Source organism: Diadema antillarum, unplaced genomic scaffold (genome assembly GCF_040938485.1).
Source record: "Diadema antillarum isolate AM-2024a unplaced genomic scaffold, OU_Dant_1.0 seq00000532_RagTag, whole genome shotgun sequence".
In the NCBI taxonomy this organism is placed as follows: Eukaryota; Metazoa; Echinodermata; class Echinoidea; order Diadematoida; family Diadematidae; genus Diadema; species Diadema antillarum.
This window is the reverse complement of record NW_027271483.1, coordinates 160321-184410: the sequence shown is the minus strand read 5'-3', so window position 1 is coordinate 184410 and position 24090 is coordinate 160321. Positions and strand designations below refer to the sequence as shown.

Below are 24090 nucleotides of genomic sequence, written 5' to 3'. Positions count from 1 at the left end.
TCCACTGGAATGGTTTGAAAATTATTTATCAAATAGACAGCAATACGTATACTATGAATCGGTAAACTCTGAAGTTTTACCCATACATTGTGGCGTCCCACAAGGATCGATATTGGGACCACTACTATTTCTAGTGTATATAAATGATATTACAAATTCTACTAAGTTACTGCAATATATTCTGTTCGCCGATGACACCAATGTATTTTGTTCCAATACTGATTTTCAGTCGCTTTTAAGAACTCTTAATACTGAATTGCCGAAATTATCTACATGGTTTAAGAGCAATAAATTGTCACTCAACTTAAAAAAGACAAATTTTATTTATTTTCATAATAAGAAGCATAACAATGAAATGCACCATTTGAATATCATGGTGGATGGTATATTATTGGAACAAAAAGAAAGTGTCAAATTCCTTGGAATATATATCAGTGAAAATATGAAATGGAATGCTCATGTGCAATACATCTCAGATAAAGTATCTCGTAACGTTGGTATACTCTGTAAGCTTAAGTATTATGTCCCAAAGAATATTTTATTTATGCTTTATAATTCATTGATATTATCGAACATCTCATATTGTAACATTGTTTGGGCAACTGCAAAAAGTCACATTGACAGTATATTGCTTCTACAAAAGAAAGCTATACGTATATGTACCAATTCAGGTCATCGGGACCATTCAGATCCTTTGTTTGTAGAATTAAAAACACTAAAGGTAAATGATATTAACTTTTTGCAAAATTCACTTTTTATGTTTCGTTTGTATAACGGTCAGTTGCCATCTTCTTTTTTCTCATTATTTCATTTAAACAAGGATATACATTCTTATCCCACAAGGCAATCTGATAAATTTCATCTACAAAATCCAAAAACGGTTATGGCTCTGAAATCTATCAGACACACTGGACCTGATATTTGGAACTCTCTTTCTTCAGAAATTCGAACTTTAAAGTCTATGTATTCTTTCAAGAAAGCTGTAAAGACAATGCTGCTTTCTGGATATCAGTGATCTTATAATGTCATTGCAATTGTATTGTATATGAAATTCCCTCGTGGAATTATCGCCGTTCTGAATTTCTTGCGTAATGTTATGTAACCGACCATGACCTGTAACTGTTCACCTGTACCTCGGTAAGAAAATACTTTACTATTCAGTAATCCAGGTGATCTAATTTTGTGTATTTGCGAAAGCAGACAGACCTCTCCCCTCTCCTTTCTCCTATCCTATCTCTATGCAAGTCATCCCTCCCCTATTTTCCTATATATTATGTATTATGTACGAGGGCTGCATGCAAATCAAGCATTGCTTAAGCTGTAGCCCTTCTGCGTTATTCATTGCATCGCTGATATGTTCTTTTGTACATTGTAAAAGCAATGAAGAAACTGTATTGCTGTATAGGTAATGAAGAAACTTACTTTGTTAGCAACTAATGTTTATGTATATCCATTTATATGTATGGTACCATCAATGTATATGATATATATGTGCATGTATCTGCATGAGCAATGATATAATGCAGGAACCAATAAAATAAAATCAAAATCAAATAAATCAAATAAACCATTAATATGTCTCTGTAAAAAATAAAAGACACAATTAAGTGGACGCATAATTGTAGTGGCGCGGCATAGCAAATCGATTGTTTAGGAATTACATCATGAAGCTTTCATGAACCTTTCCTTACAAGAGAGCCGCCTTGTGATTGTTAATGTGCGTCCTTATGTATGCATGTATGTGTGTATCACTCCGTCTTTTTTTTTTTTACTACCGCTTAGGGAAATTGTGTGTTGTTGTTTTTTGGGGTTTTTTTTTGCAATTATATTTTTTTCTCTGTGAGGGACTGCATTCTACAAGCTCTGCATTTTAGCAGTCCCCTCCATTTCCAGCAATTTTGTTTCTGCCTTTACCTCATTGACGTGACAGTTATTTGTATCTCTGTTGATGATTTACCTGTATCTCTTTTACAATGTTATTCTGTTCATCGCATTGTGGTACTGATTTCCTGACATCTGTGTATACGAGTGTGTCATTGCATTTCTGACTATTTGTTTGTTGGAAATGAAATCTAATCAACTTGAACTTGAACTTGAACTTGCAAGTTCTTGCCTAAATCTATTGCTAACACAGCGGGAAGTGTCTGAATCTCACCCATGATAAGCCAGTTGAAAGTTAGCTCATGTGCACACTGGAATAAATGTTATGACCTTTCTTTTTTTCTCAGTTAGACACTTCACGAGTTCTCAGAGCAAGATATGGCATAACTAGCTGTCCCCGCAACATATGGAATTCATCAATCATGTTCAAAACAAAGAATGAACCTGGGTAGACCAGGTGTCCAGAATGGTCCATCAATCAGTTGGTGGGAAAGCATCAATTTCATCATTTTCCACTGAATGTTAAGTGTATTAACAATGCCTTTCTATTGATATTGTCAAATACATGTATTACTTTAGCTGTTAGGTGGATGTGCTGGCAAGCACCATTTATTAGGGTTATATACTTGAATAATCATTACACCACAGAAGCTCATCTAAGAGAATTTACTAAACAACATGCCCTCTTTTTTTGGTACAAATTGCCTTTTTCAGCAGGTATGCGCAAAATGGAATCCCGAACTGGTCTTCTTCTTCTTCTTCTCCTTCTTCTCGAGTCACTATACGCAGAATGGAACTCAAGAAGAAGACCAGTTCGGGATTCCATTTTGCGCATACCTGCTGAAAAAGGTAATTTGTACCAAAAGGGCATGTTGTTTAGTAAATTCTCTTAGATGAGCTTCTGTGGTTCTGTGATTCTGTATGCATCCCGAACTGGTTTACTATGGTTAATCCTGTTTGTAGTGTAATCTGCCATATACATGTATCTACTTATAGTCTATACACCGTGTATTGTGGGTTTTTTTTACCCTGATTGACAGTGTGCGCGCACCTGTACTGTGACGACATTGCTCTGTGACAATGGCACTGTGACGTCATTGCGCGTTTCAACGCTTTACGCGCTGCGTTGACAAGGGAGACGGGTGAACCACGCAGAGTAGAATTATTCTGTATGCATGCAGTACAAATTAGTAGTCATGATGAGCACTGAGAGGACCAGCTGAAGCAGGTGGTCTGTTTCCTCTTCTTTGGCAGTGTTTGTTTCTGTTTTACAGAAGAATTTCAGAACTCGACATACATGATGTGCTAGTCGACAAAAGCAATTCATTTAGAGCATTCAGATATCTCGTAAGTAATTTCGTCACCTTCGATATGTTTGTTTTTTTTTCGGGAGGTGGGTTGTCCCGATGTGTGCATTAATTTTATTTTCTGGTGTGTATAGAAAAAAAAAAAACAAATATTGTATATAATGCTTCCAGAAAATGAAACCAAAAGAGCTTTACGACCGGTTTCAAGCCCGTTCTTTTATGTTGTGTGCTGGAATAGCAAAAATGTTTGTCATTAATAGCATAAATCAAAACACAAACCCAAACTGAAGTCCTAGGGACCGGCAGTTTTCATTCGTTATACAGGCACTCCCGTTCTAAGGCAAACTGTTATGAAATTCCCCTTGTAATGAAGAAAAATCCAAGCTCCAACTTTATCCGCTCTATGATTATTTTTGTTGTTTTTTTTTTTCGGTTATATTTCGATACACGAAAGAAAACTGCCGATCCCGAAGTGTATAAATATGTCTATATAGATGATAATTTTGGACCCTAAATTTTATTTCGTTGTATCCGAAACTCGTCATAACAGTGTTAGTTATAACGGGAGCGCACTGTAATGCTATGGGTTTCACGTCATCCTCATCTCCAACATACATGTAGTTGTAGTTTGTTTGCTTATTTGTTTTGTTTGGAAGCACAGACGCATCGATAATACTGCACAATTATGACTATAAATTTTCGACGACTATACCCGGAAGGCAAATGAATAAAAACATCATATCATTACACTTCTTTGAGGACAAACTTTCAGCTTTTCGTTGGGTGGTAGAAGGCTTCACGGTGCACCATGTATTCTTTCTGGAGTATGTGAGTGGCCCTGAAAAGGGCCTACCCAGGGATTGGGCAGGCCCTTTTCAAGAGAAGCATTCTACCACCCAACGTTCTACCACCACGGAAGCATTCAAAGATTTTTCAGCTTTTCATTCCATACGTCTGTAGTCCATCGAGTCCTACTCAATTCACATTCACAAAAACACCTCAAACGTGTCAAATAAGTTTTACAATAATATTATCTACCATTGAATTTTGCCATCAAACAAAATTAGGAATGTGCATTGTTACGGATGGCACTACATATTCTGTACCTTGATATTACTCAGTTGAGTGAATAAATGGCGGGATTTAACACGGTTATCATTCCGTAAAGATCGTCTGAAACCTGGCCTCATAGTGTGATGGCATTTTGCAGTGTTGAATCTGATATTCACGCGTGAGTGTTAGTGCACTTAACACTACGTCTTTACTTGTCGACTCTGGTTTCTATTTCTACCCATTTTTGTAAACAATATTTATACATCTGTATATATAAATCATTACATAAAACCATGCAAACAATCAAGAATAAACCTAGTCTGCATAATAACTCACGAAATCGAATATATTGATGTTAGAGTGAGGGTATAGAATATCAAGTGAGATCGAAAGCGAATGAGACATCTAACTTCCATCTATACCAGTCTGTGATATTATTTGTTATTATCCTAAACACAGACTGGAAAAGATAAAGGAATAGAAGAAGGGAAAAGAAAAGAAAATGGCCCCTGTTACTGCCGCTGCCCACGGGACCGGGCCGCTCCCTGCTTCCCAGGCCAATGCTCACGGCGGCTACACTGTCATGATGTCGGAGGAAGATTACCACAACACGCAAAGCATGGAGATGACTAAGTTTGTTCGAGAACACTTTAAAACGCCGAAAGGTACTCTTCTTCACTTTATTTTTTCTCTCCTTTTATCTTTTTATTTTCATTCATGTCCTACTTTAACTTTCACTGGCTTTAGCAGCATAATTCAATCGGAACTTGCTTTCTTTGGAAGTGCAAAATGCTATCAATTTACAAACTTCTTGATGTTATATTGGCCAGAGTAACTTCTTGATGTTATATTGTCCAGAGTGACTTATATCATTATGGGAGATGTAAGAATCAAAGTAGCCATTTCTGTCAACAAATCAAAAACTTCGATATTAGCTTCCTCGGATTTTTATAAAATCGTCAAACATCATGTTTCGACGTACCTGTCATATCAAAGTTGATTAGAGCTTGTCAAAACGAAAATAGTTTTGTAAAGATGATGGGATTATAGATGATGATTATTGTTGACAGATGAAACGTTAGCAATAGCTCCATAATCTAATGGGAGTGCTATAATTGGGGTATGTGCTATTTACCATGCCATACCTAATCTTTATTTCGTAAAGGCACTATTAAATCTCGATTTTTTTTTTTATATTTCATAAAGTTTGCCACTATTTGTCTGATTTTCATGAAACTTTTACCATGCCTTTTGTTTGAGTTGACTCTTAATCTGATTGAACGAGAAAATTCAGCAGTTTCCTGTAGACGCCTGGCTGTGAAAGCCGGAGAAACGACCTGTACATCCGGAAATACATGCTTCGAATTGGTTCCCGAGTGATATCGATGCTCGTCCCGTGCGTTTTAGAGAACGCCGATCGTTCGTGCTAGGCCCCCATTATATTCTCACCTATACTTTTAAAAATTATGATCTAATCATAATTTTTTTCCTCTTCGTGTTTTCACATCTGACGAGCATCGAGGCAACCTATAAAAGTGACATCGAAATTGACTAGGAATATACCAAAGAGATTATATAAAATCTCTGTGGATTATCTTTTTGTTTATTTCCATTCAATCATCCATCTTTGATTACAATTCAACATTCAGTTGTTGTTGCTAGCTGCGTGACATTTCAAACATATTGCAAAATATTACAAAATAATTCTCAGGACTGTCATTGTGTCAATATCTGATTATTCTACTATACACAAATGATACACAGTAACTGCTTCAGAAATATAATCATCCCGCAATAATTATAGAATCAATATTTTTTTTTTGATAATGGGTCAGCAAAACCAAAGTGTTGGAACAATACACAATACAAAATATACCCATTAACTGCGTTCATATGCTCGTCACAGCAGTAATTATTAGACAATGAAATCAATTATTGTTAAGGGGTCAACAAAAAGTCTACATACCTATGTACACACGCGCATACCAAAGCTTTACAAATGTACATGATCAATGTCTGCACATAATCCATACCTATAAAACATTACCCCTCCATCGCTCACCCGAATCACCTCATCAACACTTCCCCCTCTATAGGCATATATACTCCAGGTATACCTCACTTCAGCGCAGATACAAACTTTTTTTTTTTTTCAACGATGTTTATTCTGTTCCATTCAAAGTAATAGAAAAAAATAACAATTTTCATTTGCTACAATTGAAATGACGAAAATATACATTTGTGATCATAATAGCAAATTTGCTATTGCTGTACATAATGACATAACAAAAATTACATTTTCATGAACAATTATCAATTTACATACAGTCACTTCCCCTATGCTCTCAAAAAATTGCTTAAATTTAACAGTGATAATTCAATTCTTCTAGCATTAATCTTAATAATCATCCAAATGAATTATGCAGCAAAATTATACAGTAATAAATAATGGAACCATATTATTTATCAACCAATACCCGCCCACCTACTAACTCATATCCCTTACTGAGTTCCTATGACCACCCCCACCAGTTCCCTCCCTTCCTGTTTCCTCCCCCATCCCCTATCTGTACACATGCAACACACAAACACACACAAACACACCCATACACACACACACACACATGCACATGCACCTAATTTGGTTAACTGCTCTTGCCTACACATCACAATATAGTAAATATAGTTATATAATCAGCCCGCCAACAGGCTGACAGGAACGCATGGGAAAGGAGGGGGAGAAAATACAAAACAACACAAGAGGAAAAAAAAGAAGAAGAAGAAGAGGAGGAGGAGGAATGAAGGAAAGGAAAAAAATGAAGAAAAGAAAGAGTGGAATACTATGGAAACATTACTATTTTCATAAAAGTCACAGACGTTGCACGTAGCTTCAGACTGGTTTATTCAACGAAGTCTCAAAATACTCCCATTTTTGTAAATGTACATGTAGCTTCCCAGCCTTGGTCGCAATGATTTTTTCCTCATTTATTAATTCAACAATAATCTTTTGCATCTTTTCTCCAGTGGGTAACTTATTTCCCGTTCTAGATTTAAAAATGATGTATTTTATTAAGATAATCAAAGTATTTACACATTTTGATCTATTTGAATAACCAGAGATTCCCCCAAATATATCTCTCCAATCCATATTCCTTAACTCATTTATATCAAAATAATTAATCATGAATTCCCATAACGGTTTCACTTTAACACAGTGTAAAAATAAGTGCAGATAAGTTTCAGGCTCATGTTGGCAGAAGGAACAAAGGCTGTCTGTTACAAAACCAAACTTCATTAAACGCTCCTTAGTGTAAACTACGCCATGTAACATCATTAATTGAAATTCTCTATATTTTCTTATCAATGTACACTTACTGATACAAACGCATATCTAAGCACACACACACACACACACACACACACACAAACACTATACGAAGAAGAATCGATAAATGATGGTAACGTTTCTATTGAGAAGGCGTCGAGATTAACTGACAAATTATTGGACGCCTAACTTGCAGTAAAGGTTCATTGAAATAAAAGCGCTCGCTCGTTTCGAACCAAACATGCATTGCAGCGTATAAACGTATGGGAAATGCATGCACTCAAAAAATCTCAAAAATAAACTTGCATCGAAATGAACAAATACGTTTTGGTGTTCCCTGGGCATTGTACACCAACCTCTTTCGGTATCCTATTATTTTCCTTCACAGTACCATCTTACCGTGCCGAGCGAATTCGCTGCCGAACCGACACTATGCGTATCGAGGAACGCGGCCGAGGGGTGTGGCGGGAGAACAACCAGCGGCGTCACCACCACCTCACCTGCGGCTTTTACACGCCTTGCCACAAGCCTTACCATCCGATCGGCGACGTGGAGCTTAACAGTCAGCGGCTGCTTCTCGACTCCCTCTCCGACTGTTTGCCGAAGAAGGTTAGTTCATGGAGCCAGGCTTCTACGGATTTGACTTCGATTTTGAGGCGGCTTGTTGGCTCAGGTGGCACGTCGTTTGCCGAACACACAATACTGAGGTCCCCTGTTTGAAATCCTATATCGAAACTAGCTGAACTTAACCGTCACGACCTCGTCGAGTCTTGGATTTTTTAAGGTTTTACTTGGCCTTTGTGTAAAGGTACTTTACAGAGGACATGGGAAATCTTTCTCACTGTAAGAGAATCACAGGTCAGTTACGATTCATCGTCACTCTTTTCAAGTATAGGTCTACATGCTCTCTTGACATGCTTGAGCACCCCTTCTTGTTTAGTTGTTGGTTATTTTTTATCCTTTGTCCTTCGCCCAAGGCAACAAACATTGTTCGGAAACGAAAAAAAAAAAACACGCACATCATATTATGATAAAGACGTCTTTGTTCATACTGAATGATACTAACTGAGGACACCTTTGATTGAAATCCTAGCATGCTATAGTCAAAGTGAACAGCAGCGTGAAATGTATTAAAGGTTCCCTCCACTCCGAAATAAAAAGAAAAAAAAAAGCTTCATACTAAAGCCCCGGTCACACAGCACTCCACGTCCAAATCACGTACAAAAAGTTATGAAAATCTGGTGGACGTGGTCGTAAGTGGTAATTTTTTGGTCAATTTTGGTTTGGCCGTGCTTTGTACGGGGTATAGCCGTTGGCGGCTGTTCCACTGCTGAAACACTGCCTAAGCACGGCTAACCACGTCTAGCCACGTGTGTGTACGCGGAAAGAATCCATTTGTCAGCGATAAGCCGCTAAAGACACGCTATTTCCCGTGATACCAACGCGTAACACGCGTCAGATGACCGTGCTCTGCCCGTGACAGACCGCTAAACTTTCGCGTCTTTACCGCGTCTCCCCAAGTTTTAATCACTGCCAGAACACGGATTATCACGTGTGTTTCACGTGTATTGCACGTCTTTACCACGTGTGCCGCCAGTGGTTGTCCGCGGAATAAAATTTTGAGCAGTTCAAAACTTTTTACCGCTTCCGACGCCGTTCAGATTTTTTCCCGCGTCCTGCCGCGTCTATAAATCGACCGTAACTCGTCTTAAACTCGACATCAACGCGAACAACATCGTCTGCTTCACGGGAGAAACACTTTTTGACGTGTTTTGGCCGTGATTAAGCCGTAAAGCGCTGTGTGATCGGGCTTTAAGTTTCACATCATCTCTGTAAAGTACGGTGCTTTGGTTTTCAGGTTGGCTTACTTTGCTGATATTCTCGTATCTTTTTCTCCGGGTGAAGTAAAGCGTTAAAGTAAGAAGAATGCCAATATACCATGATGTGAAAACATTAAATGGGATCGAAGGCTGTTAAAGGCATGATATACCATTGGCAGATGAAACAAAAACCCAGCATTAGTGCTTTAAAATAGTTCCAAAATTACAAAATGTGACTGAATCATAACAAAGAAAAGGTCGGAAATGGAGGGGACTGCTAAAAAGCCAAGCTTGTAGAATGCAGTCCCCTCGGAGTCGCTTTATAATAGTAATACACGAGACATTTTAACATAATCCACGGGAACCAGAACACAAAACGAGTACGCACTCAAACGCACACACATATAACACAGTAACAAAGCAGCTCTCTTACATACACGTGGAAAGGATAAAAAGGAGATAGAAAGGGACAGGAAGACAGAGGGAAGGGCAAAGGAGAAGAGTATTGGGGGTCGATGCAGGACACAGGAAGTTGTTTTCATATGAATGATATAACATAATGGTTATGAAATAAAGTAAACAAAATAAAGGCGTTAGCAGCAAGAGAAATCAGTTAGGAGCTTTCAGAATGCAAATCCCCAGTAATATAAGAATTAATAAGCATTTTCTTTAACTTTAAAGTAAAAGTGTTGAAACTTAGAGATTCTTTTATACTGCTGTCAAGGATTTTTAAAATGAGCTTCGGATAGAAACAATCACTGTAAAAATTTGAATCCATATAATCGATGTTAAGTATTGTTAAATACACAAAATGTGAACAATAATTTTAATATAAATGTTGCCAAAATGAAATGTCTACAGTTGTGGTTCAATGAGAAAAATACTGATATCTCCTTATATTTCAGGCTTTATTGCAAACATTTTATAGGGTAGGATGTTTTGTGATACAACAGACCTACACATATGCATCAAATGTGATATCTTGAACATTTTTTTAAATCACTGTTTCCAAAGGTAAACAGGACCTTTAAAGGAATGGTGTGGTTTTAATTGAGGTGGGGATTGGGTTTTAACTTTTTGTGAGATGATCGGAGGCCACTTATATGAAGTATTGAGAAGTGCACAGTACTGTTCTCGGAGGAGTTCGGGGTTTATTTGATGAAGACCTTTTTTGAAATGGCTGAGACATAAAAAAACAAAGTAAAACAAAGTGGTCCTAATAAAAGGTGGGACCCACTCTCATTGGGACACAAGGTTTCTGATTATCTCAGCCATTTCAAAGCTGATTTTTGTCAGGGAAATTTTGAGTTCCTCTTGGAGTTGTATGCTCTTTGACGTTTCATATAAGAGGAATCTTAATTATCTTATGGAAGGTTACAGCCAGAATCCCCATCTTAACAAGATTTATACTACTCCTTTAAACAATTTCTTATCCTGGTTAACATTTACATACATTCTGCAGGTTGGGGTAACATACTAGTAAATGAAAGCAGGAGACCATCATCATATAGCGTGCATTGGAAGCGGCCCTAACAAGAATTGTTTGAGGCTTACGTTACAAGCGACTTTTACTCTTAACGAACAAGCAAAGTGTCTACTTAATCAGTAGAACACTACTATACATTTTCTGATATGCACAAGTAGATGAAGATATAGATCTTTCCGTTCGATGTTCTATGTTTGCTGGTATGGGTCAAATTCTCAACGCAATTCTTCAGTGTTCATCTGGTCATGTTCATGATTGACTCTGGACAATATTCACTGCTTGACCACAGCTTCCCATGCAATCTCTGACGTCACGATTTGGCCGTCGAGACCCCAAGCTCTCCCCGTTGAAAGTTGAGCCTGCCAAAACCATCGCCGAGGTAAGTCGATTCCGAATGCAACAACACTGGCATATACTTCGTCTGTCTGTGGGAAAACCACAGCGTAACATTCGAAAAGATCAAATATGAAAAGTCTCAATAAGTCACAACCCCAGAATTTTTGTTAGTTGTCTGCAACATTACCTTTGTGGAGGTGAGAAGTCAGGTCGAGGCAGCATCGCCATAACGTGTCAAAAAACCATCGGGGGAATGTGCTGAAAATACCGTCATTATCATACTCTTGTCTCAGTTTCACATAAGTACCATTATTTTGCTTTTGATAGATTTGCCATGCATAATTGGTATGATGGCAGCAGCAACTTTTTAGATTGTTGGAGTTTCCTTCATGATATCTCAAGTTTCTTTTCTTCCTTCTGTTCTTATTCTTTCTCCTTATCTTCCGGATTCTTCCTTCCTCTATTTTGCTCTTTGCTATCATTATGGTTAATAATTTCACAGCAATTATTGGTCCCGGATGTGACAACAGAAACGAGAGCATTGCTATCATTATTTGTGACCCTGCATCACAAAACCAACAGAAAGTCGCCAGACATAGGTTTTTTTGTTAGGGGCAGATTCTGAGAGACCAGACTCTAAGCTTTAAAATCATATCTAACTCGCAATGACTCAATTCAAATGAACTCGCCTAACCTATCTAAACATAAGAAAGGAAACACGTAATCTGGAAGATTGTTTACTGAGAAAAGAGGCTCTAAGATATAGGGTCTATTCAAGCGCTTAATCTTACCAAGCCGTGCTAGCTGTGCAATGAATGGGACAAAAAAAAAATAGGCTGTAAATCTCCGCAGCAACAACAGTGAAGGGATTATCCATGCAATTAAGCTGAGATTCCTCATGCTCTATAAGCACATTCTTTCCGTTACCATGGTGACTAATATTAACTTTAAAAGCAGTAGCTTTATCCTTGCAAAATTATTTATTTAGAGTTGAAGGGGAAGAATGCGTAAAGGCTTTTTAAGAAGCGAAAAAATGCCTCTAAGACATACCTGAACACATTAATCTACCCCCAAAAAAAAAGTTGTAGAAAAACCGCTGAAAACATCCTTTCTCATACTTTTTATGATCCCAGTTAAACTCAGGGATAGATAATGTAGAATAAGAATAGCTCTTTCAGAGGACATGAAAAAGTCGAGAATGACTTTGCTATACCCGTTTCACCATTTTTTAGGCCTCATGTAAAATCAAGAGATGTGACTTTTGTTGGTTTTGTGATGCGTGGTCACATTTTTACCTACACCTATTGTTATCTGAGCACCACAACCACAGAACTTTGAATCTGTAATTTAGTACTCATTGTCCCAGCTGTTGGAGCTAAATTAAGAGAAAAATTATAATAGAGACTGCTGTAATTTTCTGCCGTGACAGGCGCCGCTGACGAAAGAACGGGTTAAAGACGCCGAAATAGACGAGAAACTTCGGGAACGCGCCTACGCTACGGCTGGTTATGCCTACATACAGCAGCGACTCTCAGAGTCCGAAACGATTCTCCGGGCCGAGCGGGGAGGGCAGACCTTCGAGAAGTGCATGAAGAGGATCAAGGTAAGTGGTTAGTCGTAGGCTGACAACTGTCGTAGGAATTGATCAATCTTTCTTTCATCCGATTAGTTTCGTGCGGTGTTTCAAGACGAAGCGTCCAGACCACTGATTTATTGGAGGTATTTGGATATTTTATCGGCCCATTCACGCTATTCAATCAAATGAAGCCGCCGTGCCGCCATCTTACCAGGCACAGATTTGCACGCCTCTGTCAGCAGAGACTGTCACCATGATCACGTGATGTCGTGAGCTCCGTACACAAACGTATGATCGATGTGCGCAGCAAGATGGCTGCGAGGTGGCTTCAAAGTGATTGGCTTATGAGATATCCAGACACTTCCTATCGAGATCAATGATCCAGACTCAATGATATCGGGCTTTACTGGTTAATTTTAGTGTAAGATAAGGCGCAAAGCTGTTTTCTTCTGTCGTTTGATTCGTTTTCTTACTTTCTTCCTCATTCATTTCGTGTTCCATGAGAGCGCTTTAACTAAAACGGTTATATACGAATATGTTTATTTTCTTTCTTTCTTTCTTTCTTTCTTTCTTTCTTTTTTAGTCAAAGACATCTATTTTTAACGAATCTCAGGATTCAATGGCTTTACAAACTTGGAATATCATCCACAAAGCAAAGCTATCTGTCACATATCAAGACATTTACACTGAACCGAACTCGTTGTTATTCTCTGCTCATACAATAAGTCATTTCCATGGTAAAGACGCTGATTCATCTGTTCTGGTGGTGCTATACAGGACATGAAGAAGCGTCAGAGTGAGATGGGCCGGAGGCACCCTTCCCTGACCCTGAACCCGCCGGCTCTTGGGGCGTGGTCTCCGATGAACAGCCCTTCGTCCACTCCGGGGCCAAAGATAGAAGACATCGAGGATGCCGAAAGGTAGCGAAAGATACGGAAAGGTACCGATAGATGCCGAAAGGTACCGAAAGATACCGACAGGTACCGAAAGATGCCGAAAAGTACAGAAAGATACCGAAAAGCTGTCAGGGAAAACGCACTTGCTGCGTATGGATGTTGCTTGAACGAGCAGGACAATAGAGCACATACATAGAACATAGAAACACCAGACATGATATGAAAACAAAGAGGACATGACATTAAATGCACAATATGGGAGAGAAAGACAAAATATGAAATCAAATATCTTTACTGAACTGTTTACCAGAATCATTGCAAATCTGCCATAGTTAAGATATTATATTGACATTAAAATGATTTCATTCTAATAAGATTTCATATGAGGGATTGACATCAAACCAGTATAGTTGTTTGGGGTTTTGTGTGTGTGTGTGTGTGTGTGTGTGTGTGTGTGTGTGTGTGTGTGTGTGTGAATGTGCGTGTGTGCATATTTTATGACTACTTAACAGAGTGACATAAAGATTGTTCATATATTGATTGCTATTATCAGATTTTGCAGCAAAATTTCGGCAGCATAAAACAATACCGAAATTGAGACATTGACAGTTTTTCTGGAGCCTTTTTTTTAGCTTAGATGTTAAAACTAAGTAGAAAAATGGGAAATTCATTTCGGCCTACCTTTGTGGGTTTTGAGTCACACTGAAACCAACTTAAACACTGATCTTCGTTCTTGCACATCCACAGGAGAGCTCACAATAGAAAGCGCCACCTATGGTTGGGAAAGGCTCAGTGCGTGATGAAACTCTTGAATGCCCTTCACAACATCAAGAGTCGTGACCTAAGGTCACGTGTTCCGATGTCACACGAACAGGTGAAACATCTCTACCGTGACGTCATCTGGGAGAAACCAGTAATCAGGTTGGGGTCATTTTTTTTTTTTTTTTTGCACGATGAATGATCATTTTGTCTTAATATCATTGATTTAATTGTCTGTTTGTGTCCAATTCTGTATCATGCACTGATCGTTTTCATTAATGTGAAAAAGAAGAATCTCTACAGCGACGACAAGAACAACAACAACACGACAAACTAAAGAGCCCTGACTGTTCATTTTTCCAAGGCTTAAGTTTTCTTCTCACGGAGAGATAAATGGAGGAGAAAGGAGGTGAAGGAGAATAAATAGATGAAATAGAAATGTTTTACTAAAATGAGGAGATAGGGAAGAAAAACATGCAAAACGCTCAAAATACTGGAATACGAAGCCCACATTAACAAATTGCATGATGTTAATGATGATGATATCGCATGGCGATAACCTTCCTATTATAATAATACCCCTTCTAACTCTTCAGTATAATTATGATAATATTTTGGCAGTATCACCCATATAGGCGAAAAATACCACAAACAGGTTTTTTGTTCAAATCGAACACTCTAAATTCCTTAAATTGAAATGGATTGTAGTCAGGGACCAATCCAAACGTTGGATTAAACTTTTCAATCTCGTGGAGTTAGAATTCAATCTCATTCAATTCAAACTTTCAATCCAATTTTGGATTGGTCCCTGACAACAATCTATTAGATTAACTTTCAATCCACGGAATTGAGAGAGAATATTCCAAGCAAATAAGGAACAAAATAATATTAATCAGTTTTGTGCGTAAGAAAGGTCAAATGCTCAAATCTTACAAATCTAAATCGCGTGCACTCCTGACAATTCCACAGCCAGAGCAAGCCGACCAAGACACCGCTCACCGCCTTGGACACCACGGCCCGGGTGGGTTCGTCGGCAGACACAGTGACTTCTGGAGACCAACCCATGGTGGGCTCGCTGAAACCGTCTAAGCCGGTCCTTCCTGCCAACAAATCGAGCATGAGCATGCAGGGGAAACCCCCGGGCGATGTGCAATCACCGTCACCGGCGCCGTGGAAAAAGTGAGCTGGCCCATATGCCATTCTTATTTTTCTCCCGTCAGTCCCTTCGGCCGATTTATGATTTTTTCACACCCGATATCTTCGGAACCAAAACAATGCCGAAAGTAAAAGCATTTTTTCTTTTTTGCTAGCAGATTACATTGAATTGGTTAGCTTGGAGTAAACTCAAATCTGTGTCTATCTCTACTGTAACACTCTTTAACGATCAAACAAACAATTGGAATAGTGCCATTGAAATCGGACGCAAAATAATACAGAACAAGAAAATTTAAGAATTCATTGTTTTACATGTTTTCACAAAACAATGACATTGATAGCAATCGCATATGCAGATACTAATGTCGTGATTATATCGTTGTCTCACAAATATCTCTTTGGCTATTTGTCTATAATTTAGATCTTCACGAAATTTCCCTTCTTAGATATGAAGCGAAAAAAGCGCCGCCATTGTAAGAAGTGCGCGCAATGATGTTTGCAGAGCACAAAGATTTTTATCGCTTTGGTAATACGATAAAGGTTTGTACCCTGCGTTTTTTCAACATGCAACAGATTTGGTAGAAGTGTTATCCCAACCAATGGCAGAGCTGTGTCTGCATTGCTTCCTACAGATTTGGTTACCATGGTAACGCGAGGAAGGGCTTCAGGCTGGAGCGAGATAACCGCGTGGAAACCTGGGAGGATCTACTAACCGCATCCTCGCCTAGTCCGCAGAAGCGAAACAGCGTCCTCCCTAACTTGCTATCGGGTAAGAGACTCGTGGAGACGAGTAACTGTTGATGAACACTGCACTGCAAAAAGTCCGGTGTTAGATATGAAACACCGAGCTGGTGTTAAATTTCCGGTGCTCATTCATGGTGTTAGATTAACACCTCCGAGTGTCATTTCAAAATTTATTTTTTTTTTAATTTTTTTTTTTTTTAATAGTTTCTTAGTTACCGCACTCCTTGTTAATTTTGAACTTCAACAAAACGATAAAGAATTTTAAGATAAAGTACTTGATTTTTGAAAAAAAAAAATGTGTAAACACATTTACACCACAGTAAGACCAGTTGGTGTGGTCCCCTATTGAAGCTGGACGGGTGTTATACTTTTGAAATTAACACCACCAATATCAAATCAACACCATGCGGTGTCATTATCAAATTAACTCTAGCGCAGTGTCAAAAATATCACCAGCCACAGTGTCAAATTAACACCACGAAGTGCTAGGCGAACACTTTTTAACACCGTCACAATACATTTTCAACACCTGTGGGTGTGGTCCTCTATTGAAGTCAGTCTCTATTGAAGTCGGTGTTAGATTTAACACCCATGGTGTTAAATCTAACACCAATGTTTTTACAGTGTGGACAGATAAATCTACAGTAAATAGTAATTATCTAATTTAAAACAGATAAAACTACAGTAAACAGTAGATATACACAATGTTTCTGTTCCTGCCGTTTCATTTTATCACCATCACCTTCATCTTCATGATCACATATTTCTTCTCATCATCACCCTTTCATCATGACCATAACTTACCATATCTTTATTAGTATGTATGCACTAGACCAAAACAGATCTAACGTTAAGTCTGTCTATAGGAGGAGGACTAACAGTTAGGCTTAGATCTAGATCTGGCTCTAGGTCTTACTGGCAGCGCAAACGGGTGCGCGTATGTATCAAATGCTTTACGATTCACAAGTTCAGTGTGTCCTAGGATCTATTGCAAGGCTGGCTCGCTTGATTATTTATTATTATTATTATTATTATTATTATTATTATTATTATTATTATTATTATTATTATTATTATTATTATTTATTCGACCAGGTAAAGAATATAGGATACATATCATTAACATCACAAACATGAAACAAAAACCAGAATTAACATTACAAAGTATACACTGTACTGTACACGTTACACAATGTGAAAATGAAATGAATAGAGACTACATGAGGGTCAGGGCACACAAAAGTAAATACATTTACTATTGCCCGTAGGCATGTGAACCCACACATGTTGCCCCAAGAAACATTTAACAATCATTAAAAAATTATCACTCAACCCCTGATCCCCCACCCCTTAACTCCATAATCCTTATCAAACTTCAAAACATAAAAAACACTATGCAATTCCAATATAATCATCCAACCCTTGACTTCATTTATAAATATATTCATACATTAATTTCAAAAACTGAAAAAATACGTCAACATACATGTATGAGATTCCTGGATTTCCACCCGACCCCCAACCCTAAACCTCTAACCTCTTAGAACATAATCATCATTGTCGTCAGAATAAAAATGAAAATGAAGCACATATCTGATTCTTCTGAATGTCATGTGACCAGCATTCATCCAATCAAATGGCAAGGAGCTATACATGCGTTGTATAAAAACTTGAACTACGCGAATCTATCTTCCACTTTCTTTTCGTCTCTTCTACTGCAATCTCAGCATCACACCCTGTTTACGCCGTGATGAAATGGCACCAAGTCCACAGCGACAACAAACAGAAGCAGCCGTACTGGATGACTGTCGGGGTGGCCAATGAGGAGAAAGGTATTAGAAAATTTAGATGAGGCAAAATGGCGGCCCATATCCAATCTAGAAAACAATTTCATTGAATGAAGATAAGGTTGAGATGTTCGCGTGGTCGTCCAACGGGTCTCTTTGTGATTATATTTTACAGTGCTTCATTCAATGTCCTTTTTTTTCATTGCTTAAATCAAAAGGATTTTAGAACGTATCTTTCGCACCAAATTATATCAGAATTATGATAGCTGAGTTGTGGGGGAGTGGATTGTGTAGTTGCTGAATTGTTTGTCTTAACATATGATTTCTACAAGTACAGCGATGAAACTATATCATCTGATTTGTATAATATTATATAATATCGACCGACAGCACTGTTTTGTGAAGCATGGGACATTTTGAAATCTAATAGCTTTCTCCCTTTACGTCCGATTATAATGAAGCATCCATACTGTTAAGTTCATATGATTTCACCGTATATGTCATGCGTACTATCTTTAATTCAAATGGGAATGGAGTAGACGATCCCTTTAAGGATTAAAGGATACATGAGTATATCATAATTTTCATGTACCCCTCAGTCAAGCGTGTGCCCCCGCCGAACGCCTCGGGCAGCAAGCGGAGCGTGACCGATGACCAGGACGCCGAGGCAACCCTCCAGGACATTCAGCAAAACTTCAAGAAAGTCCAGAAGAAACTCGCCCGCGAAGCCCAGCAGGATCTCGAGCGGTTGGACAGGTTAGTGACGCTTGGTGGCGCTATACAATCAGAAATGATCAGAACTATCGTTGATTGCCATTCACTTCCAAGTGTATCAGTAATAGTCAAATTGTGATATCGCCCTACTAGTATTTCGAAAAGCATTGCTCGGTTCAGAGTAAAAAGTCACAGTTTAATAACACACTGTCTATTTCTACATAACCTTTTGTCTATAAAGTGATATGAATACCTAATATCTACATTGCAACACGTCTTTTTTTTTTAGATACAAAAAGAATACTGACACAATTTATCTTGCAAAAAATATCACACCGAAACGTTAAAAATTGTGGTTGCTTATAGTTATCAAATGAAAATTGTATGATGAACGCAGTGGATCACTACGTATGTGTTCGAGAGAAGATGAGTTTCGTTTGCCACATGATGAGTGAAAAACAAATAAACAAACGAAGACATGCATTAAATCAGACCGTTAACCTCATGTGTATTTCGGACTTGTCCAGCATATAGTCTGAAACCTAGGAACATTAACTTCGAAATAAAATGTAATACACTATTTTAAAACCCAGAAAATGCACTTTTGCAATTGTTGCAACCTTATAGGTAATTCTGATGAAAAAAGAAGAATCCTGCTCGAGTACTTACGCCTATGATTTCTTTTATCATGGCATCTACTGAAACACTGATCAATTCAGTGCTTATTTACGTCGATATAGAGCAATTTTGCCAATCAGATGCAATGATAACATAGTTTTCAATTTCAATTTCAATTTATTTTCGTATTTCTCGATGGAAAATACATGGTATATAACAAAATAAAATACAGAATGTCCAGCTTGGATATATACATGAAGAAATAGGAATACAAAAGTAATACATAACGGTCGATGTGTCATTTTCAATCAAAGTAAAGGATGCGAAGAGAAATACGATGGAACCTACTAAAAAGCAAAGCTTGTTGAGTGTAGGTCCCAACAAAAGCCTAGTAAGGGGAACAGGATGAGGAGCACGGGTACAATTAAGACCAAAAGTAATGATAAACAAAAGAGAATGACTATTACTCGGGGCTCAGAAGATTCTTCTCACATGCATTTATGTGTGTGATAAAATGAGAACAAGTAACCACATGCTGCACACTATAGCAGTTGCTCTCATAGCAATTTAGACATGGGAGTGACAATGACGTGAATACTTAAGTACTATTAGGGTTTAAACATTCCGGCTTCCATAGACACGGGGAAAGATTAAAAAAATGGAGAACATGAATCAATTGCAATTCCTATATGTGATATACCAGCCAGCTGCAATGATGCATAAAAGAAAGGAAAAAAAGAAAGGAGGGGAAACTATGCGACACGACCAAGGTCTTACTAGAAGTGGAAGGAAAAACACCGATGGGAAGGAATTTGAGAGAGCATGCAACTAAAATGTATATGCATGAGTCTGTTCACATGGCAACAACCGAGTAGTATAACAGAGCAGCTATCAGCATAATGAAAAGGAATTTTAGTGCACTTGTGTGTTGTAGCTATATAGTGCTGGCTGTTTCTTTTTTATTATTTTTCTTCTGTCTATCATTTCCTCCCTTCTCTATTTCCCTTTTTCTTTCGATCTATAATATATCTCTCTATCTCTTTATCTATCTATCTCTTCCTCCGTTCTTTTTCTCATATTCTCTCATTATTTTCTTATATTAATAACTTGTGCAGTCTTGATCTATCGACACGATGTCTTTTTCCTTACCATCCTGCTTAGCCGTTTTTATTTGCTTGTCTTCTAATAACGGCCCATACGATCAGCTTCCTTTTCGCCTTTCTTGTTCCATCTCTACCTGTCTGCCTCCTTCTCTGTCTGTCTGTCTGTCTGTCTATTCTTTCTCCATCCCTCTCTCTGTTTGAACTCTGATTTTTATGTCCTACTTAGATAGTATTTTTCTCCTGCTTTCTAGCTCTTGTTACGCCCTCAATTTTATACTACACCTGTTTCCTTTCGTTTCTCTCATCCCTTTCAAGTTCATAGTCTTTCCCAACTTTTCTTTCCTCTTCCCTCTCTGTTCTCTCTCTCTCTCTCTCTCTCTCTCTCTCTCTCTCTCTCTCGATTCCCTTTCCCTATGTGATGATCACGTGACCCAGGGACCGCCAGCGGGTTATCAAGCAGAAGTTCCAGGTGATCACTCAGAGTCGGCTCTTTGAGAAGACGGTTCTCAACCTCAAGGCGGCGAGGGCGCACCAGGCCGGACCGGTCATGGCCATCGACGAAGACAGCGAGATCAAGCTGTCACCATGGTAACGGCGTCTTCTCTGACTACGTCAACGGAATAAATGAATACAGTGAAGACAGCTTAAAATGAATCATTTCAGCAGGACATAACTTTTCTATTGTGTGTGGTTGTTTTTTTTCCATCAAACAAAAAGGTAAAACAAATATAAAGTATACGGTTTGTAGATCATAATTATATTGTTACCAATTTTAAGCAATAGAGATCATAAAGTTTAATACAAAACATCGGAACGAATGAAAGATTTCAATTTTTGAATTGCATCAACGAAATGATGATTGATAAAGTTATCATTGATAATCATTTATTTGTAAACGCACCAAATAGCACCAGACGACGAAACAAAAATCTTTCCGACTGGCATTATGATGTAAGTATATGTATATCACAATAGTATAAAACGAATCATTTACATTATATCTTACACGTCATAATTATCTTATAACTTATCCGCGCATTTGTGTTTATTTTCAAGTCCACGCAAATTTCTTGTATGGTGTATTTTGTATGAAATATACCAGTAAGTGCCTAATTTTCTCTATCACCCGCCCATTAAATATTTGCTTCGCCAGGTTCATGGACCTGAAATCGGACATTGAGACGGCGCTGGGCAAATACGACCCCGATGTCGTGGCGATTCTCAACAGGCTCTCGCAGTTTTCTCTCGAAGACGGAAAGTCCATTGCCAACGCAAAGGTATGCTTGTTGAGAATTAGTGAGTTGTATATTCGTTCTGTCTTCTGTCGTATAATTGGTAAATCGATTTGCTGTTATAGTTGATATTGCTGAAATTGTCTTTCGTTTGTCAGCTGTAATCCATGTGCTGGACTGTATATATTTAAAGTTTGTGTGTCCCTTCGGCAATCCTGAAAATTAGATTCCTTTCACATACTTGTATATTGTAGGGGTAATTCAGACCTTTCCTCAGAATAGTAAATCTAGAAACTTCTTTATGATGGAAGTTACAAAGGGGAGCGTATACTCATGTGACATGGGGTTAGTTTTTTTTTTCTTTTTTTTAACTCTGAGATGTATGATCTTATGATTTCATACACGATGTTAAAAGACATTATTCTTCAACCATGCAAAATTTTGTGATGTTTGCACAAGGGATATACAAGTTTTGATGTTGATAGACGTTGTATGTCACTTTCTACACTCTAATCTCTCCCCACTCTTGTGTGCTAAAGTAGGCCTATGTCAGTGTATGAGCAATCAGCACATTGGATGGTTTTTTCCCCCTTTTCCCTTGTATTATTATCTCTCATGCATGGAAATTTTGATATGTGTGCAAGTTTACTGCAACATTTACACTTGCGTATGTTTATATGTTTGCTTGTATGTGGGTGTGTGTGTGTGTGTGTGTGTGTGTGTGTGTGTGTGTGTGTGTGTGTGTGTGTGTGTGTATGTGTGTGTGTGTATCCTGCAACAACTGATATACAATCCGACCTTTATTATCCAGCCATCTCTATATCCGGATTTCTCTATGATCCAGACGTGCTCACGCAGTGAAGACAAAAAAGTGGTTTTAGAGTCATTAAAACTCCTACTAAACACCTGTGACCAGGTGATGACATGTATGATATACCCAGCAGCAACATGTTATTTATGAATTTTACATTGAAAATACAATGTTTCATTCCCGTAAAAAAAAAGGAGGGACTGTAATTCTAGATAGGCTATAGCATAGAGATTACACACCTGTTGCCGTGTACTTCGCCTATATACCTAGTTACCACTGGGTTGCCAGCTTCGTACTGATGTACATAAACATTGTTTCTCCCATATCCGACCAAATCGTTTATCCGGACGGGAGCAATTCCCGACATGGCCGGACATATACCAAGAGGTCGGACTGTATAATAATTCATATAATGCAGTATGTATGTATGTATGTATGTATGTATGCATATTGTTATTCGATTTCTTGTGTCTGGTATCCAGGAGAAGCTGTGTCTGCTGGTGATGTCGATGCCGGCGAGCGACCTCCTAACGATCCCGATGCAGCTGGCCATCGTCTTCGTGCTCGAAGAGATCCTTTGGGCGCCGCCTAAGGCTCTCGTCCAGTGGTTGCACCACAAGAAGGTGCCCGTGGTCATCGATATCGACCAGCAGTCGACGTCGTGATCGAAATAACGTTCCAACATGCCCCTTGGCTCTTAGTGTTCACCAAAATTGAAAATTGAGTAGAGTTGACAGTTCACATCAAACTTTAGTTGAAGTGTAGTGCCCTCTACAAACAGGAAGTTTAGAAGATTTTCCTATAAGTCACGATATTTTCCACAATTACACTATGGGCACTGCGCTGCTTGCTATGACGAGTGAAAATGATATGACAAACCCTGTCCGAAAAGAAAGATGTGTAGGTTCTGATGCCTTAGCCATGATAGCCACTAATTTATCAAGCAATTCTGATAAAGCTCGTCAATCTTTTAAAGCAGCTGCATATAGTTGGCTTACTCATCCACTGTTAATTGATTGCCACATTTTTTTTAATCTCTGTCGCCAAAGGAGACTGAAGACATCCCAAATGAAAGAACAAAACTACAATTAGAGGGACCTGATCAACTTTAAATTATTGGTTCCCAAATATGATTGGAATGCATTTCCTTGATGGAAAATGGAAGTGTATTCTGGCAAGATTTCAAAGTAACATCGAAGTATGACAATCGACAACAATAACAACAAAGAAAATGAATGATAATTTCAGCAGTAGTCCGGTGGCTCTTTTTGCTGTTGTCATGGCATTAGAAAAGGCCGGAAGCTGTCCTACATGAGTTTTTTTTTTTTTCTGTTAAACGTTCGACGAATGAAAGGCTGCTAGAATTGTTTCGAGCAAAATGTTTCTCTCTCTCTCTCTTTTAATAGCAGAACACATAATGATAAAAACAGAACTGAACGGTATCATAAAAGCATTTCAAAAACAATGATAGCACTTCAATTTGTCAC

General features: G+C 38.3%; 1 protein-coding gene across 1 annotated transcript; it reads left to right on the top strand.

The window, feature by feature from the left end:
- Positions 1-4743: 4743 nt before the first annotated feature.
- Positions 4744-23268, top strand: LOC139734534 (uncharacterized). The gene is made up of 13 exons (XM_071645311.1): positions 4744-4906; positions 7955-8175; positions 11162-11251; positions 12638-12811; positions 13562-13704; positions 14428-14601; positions 15409-15618; positions 16227-16363; positions 18066-18170; positions 18725-18881; positions 20996-21148; positions 21714-21837; positions 23086-23268. The coding sequence occupies exons 1-13, from the start codon at positions 4744-4746 to the stop codon at positions 23266-23268; spliced, it is 2034 nt and encodes a 677-aa protein (XP_071501412.1).
- Positions 23269-24090: the final 822 nt, after the last annotated feature.

Excerpts from the sequence above, each read along its gene's own strand:
- LOC139734534 (XM_071645311.1), top strand. The coding sequence starts at position 4,744 with ATGGCCCCTGTTACTGCCGCTGCCCACGGGACCGGGCCGCTCCCTGCT. Across the intron at positions 18,171-18,724 it reads GGTGGCCAATGAGGAGAAAG|TCAAGCGTGTGCCCCCGCCG; the intron begins GTATTAGAAAAT and ends TGTACCCCTCAG. Across the intron at positions 21,838-23,085 it reads AGTCCATTGCCAACGCAAAG|GAGAAGCTGTGTCTGCTGGT; the intron begins GTATGCTTGTTG and ends TCTGGTATCCAG.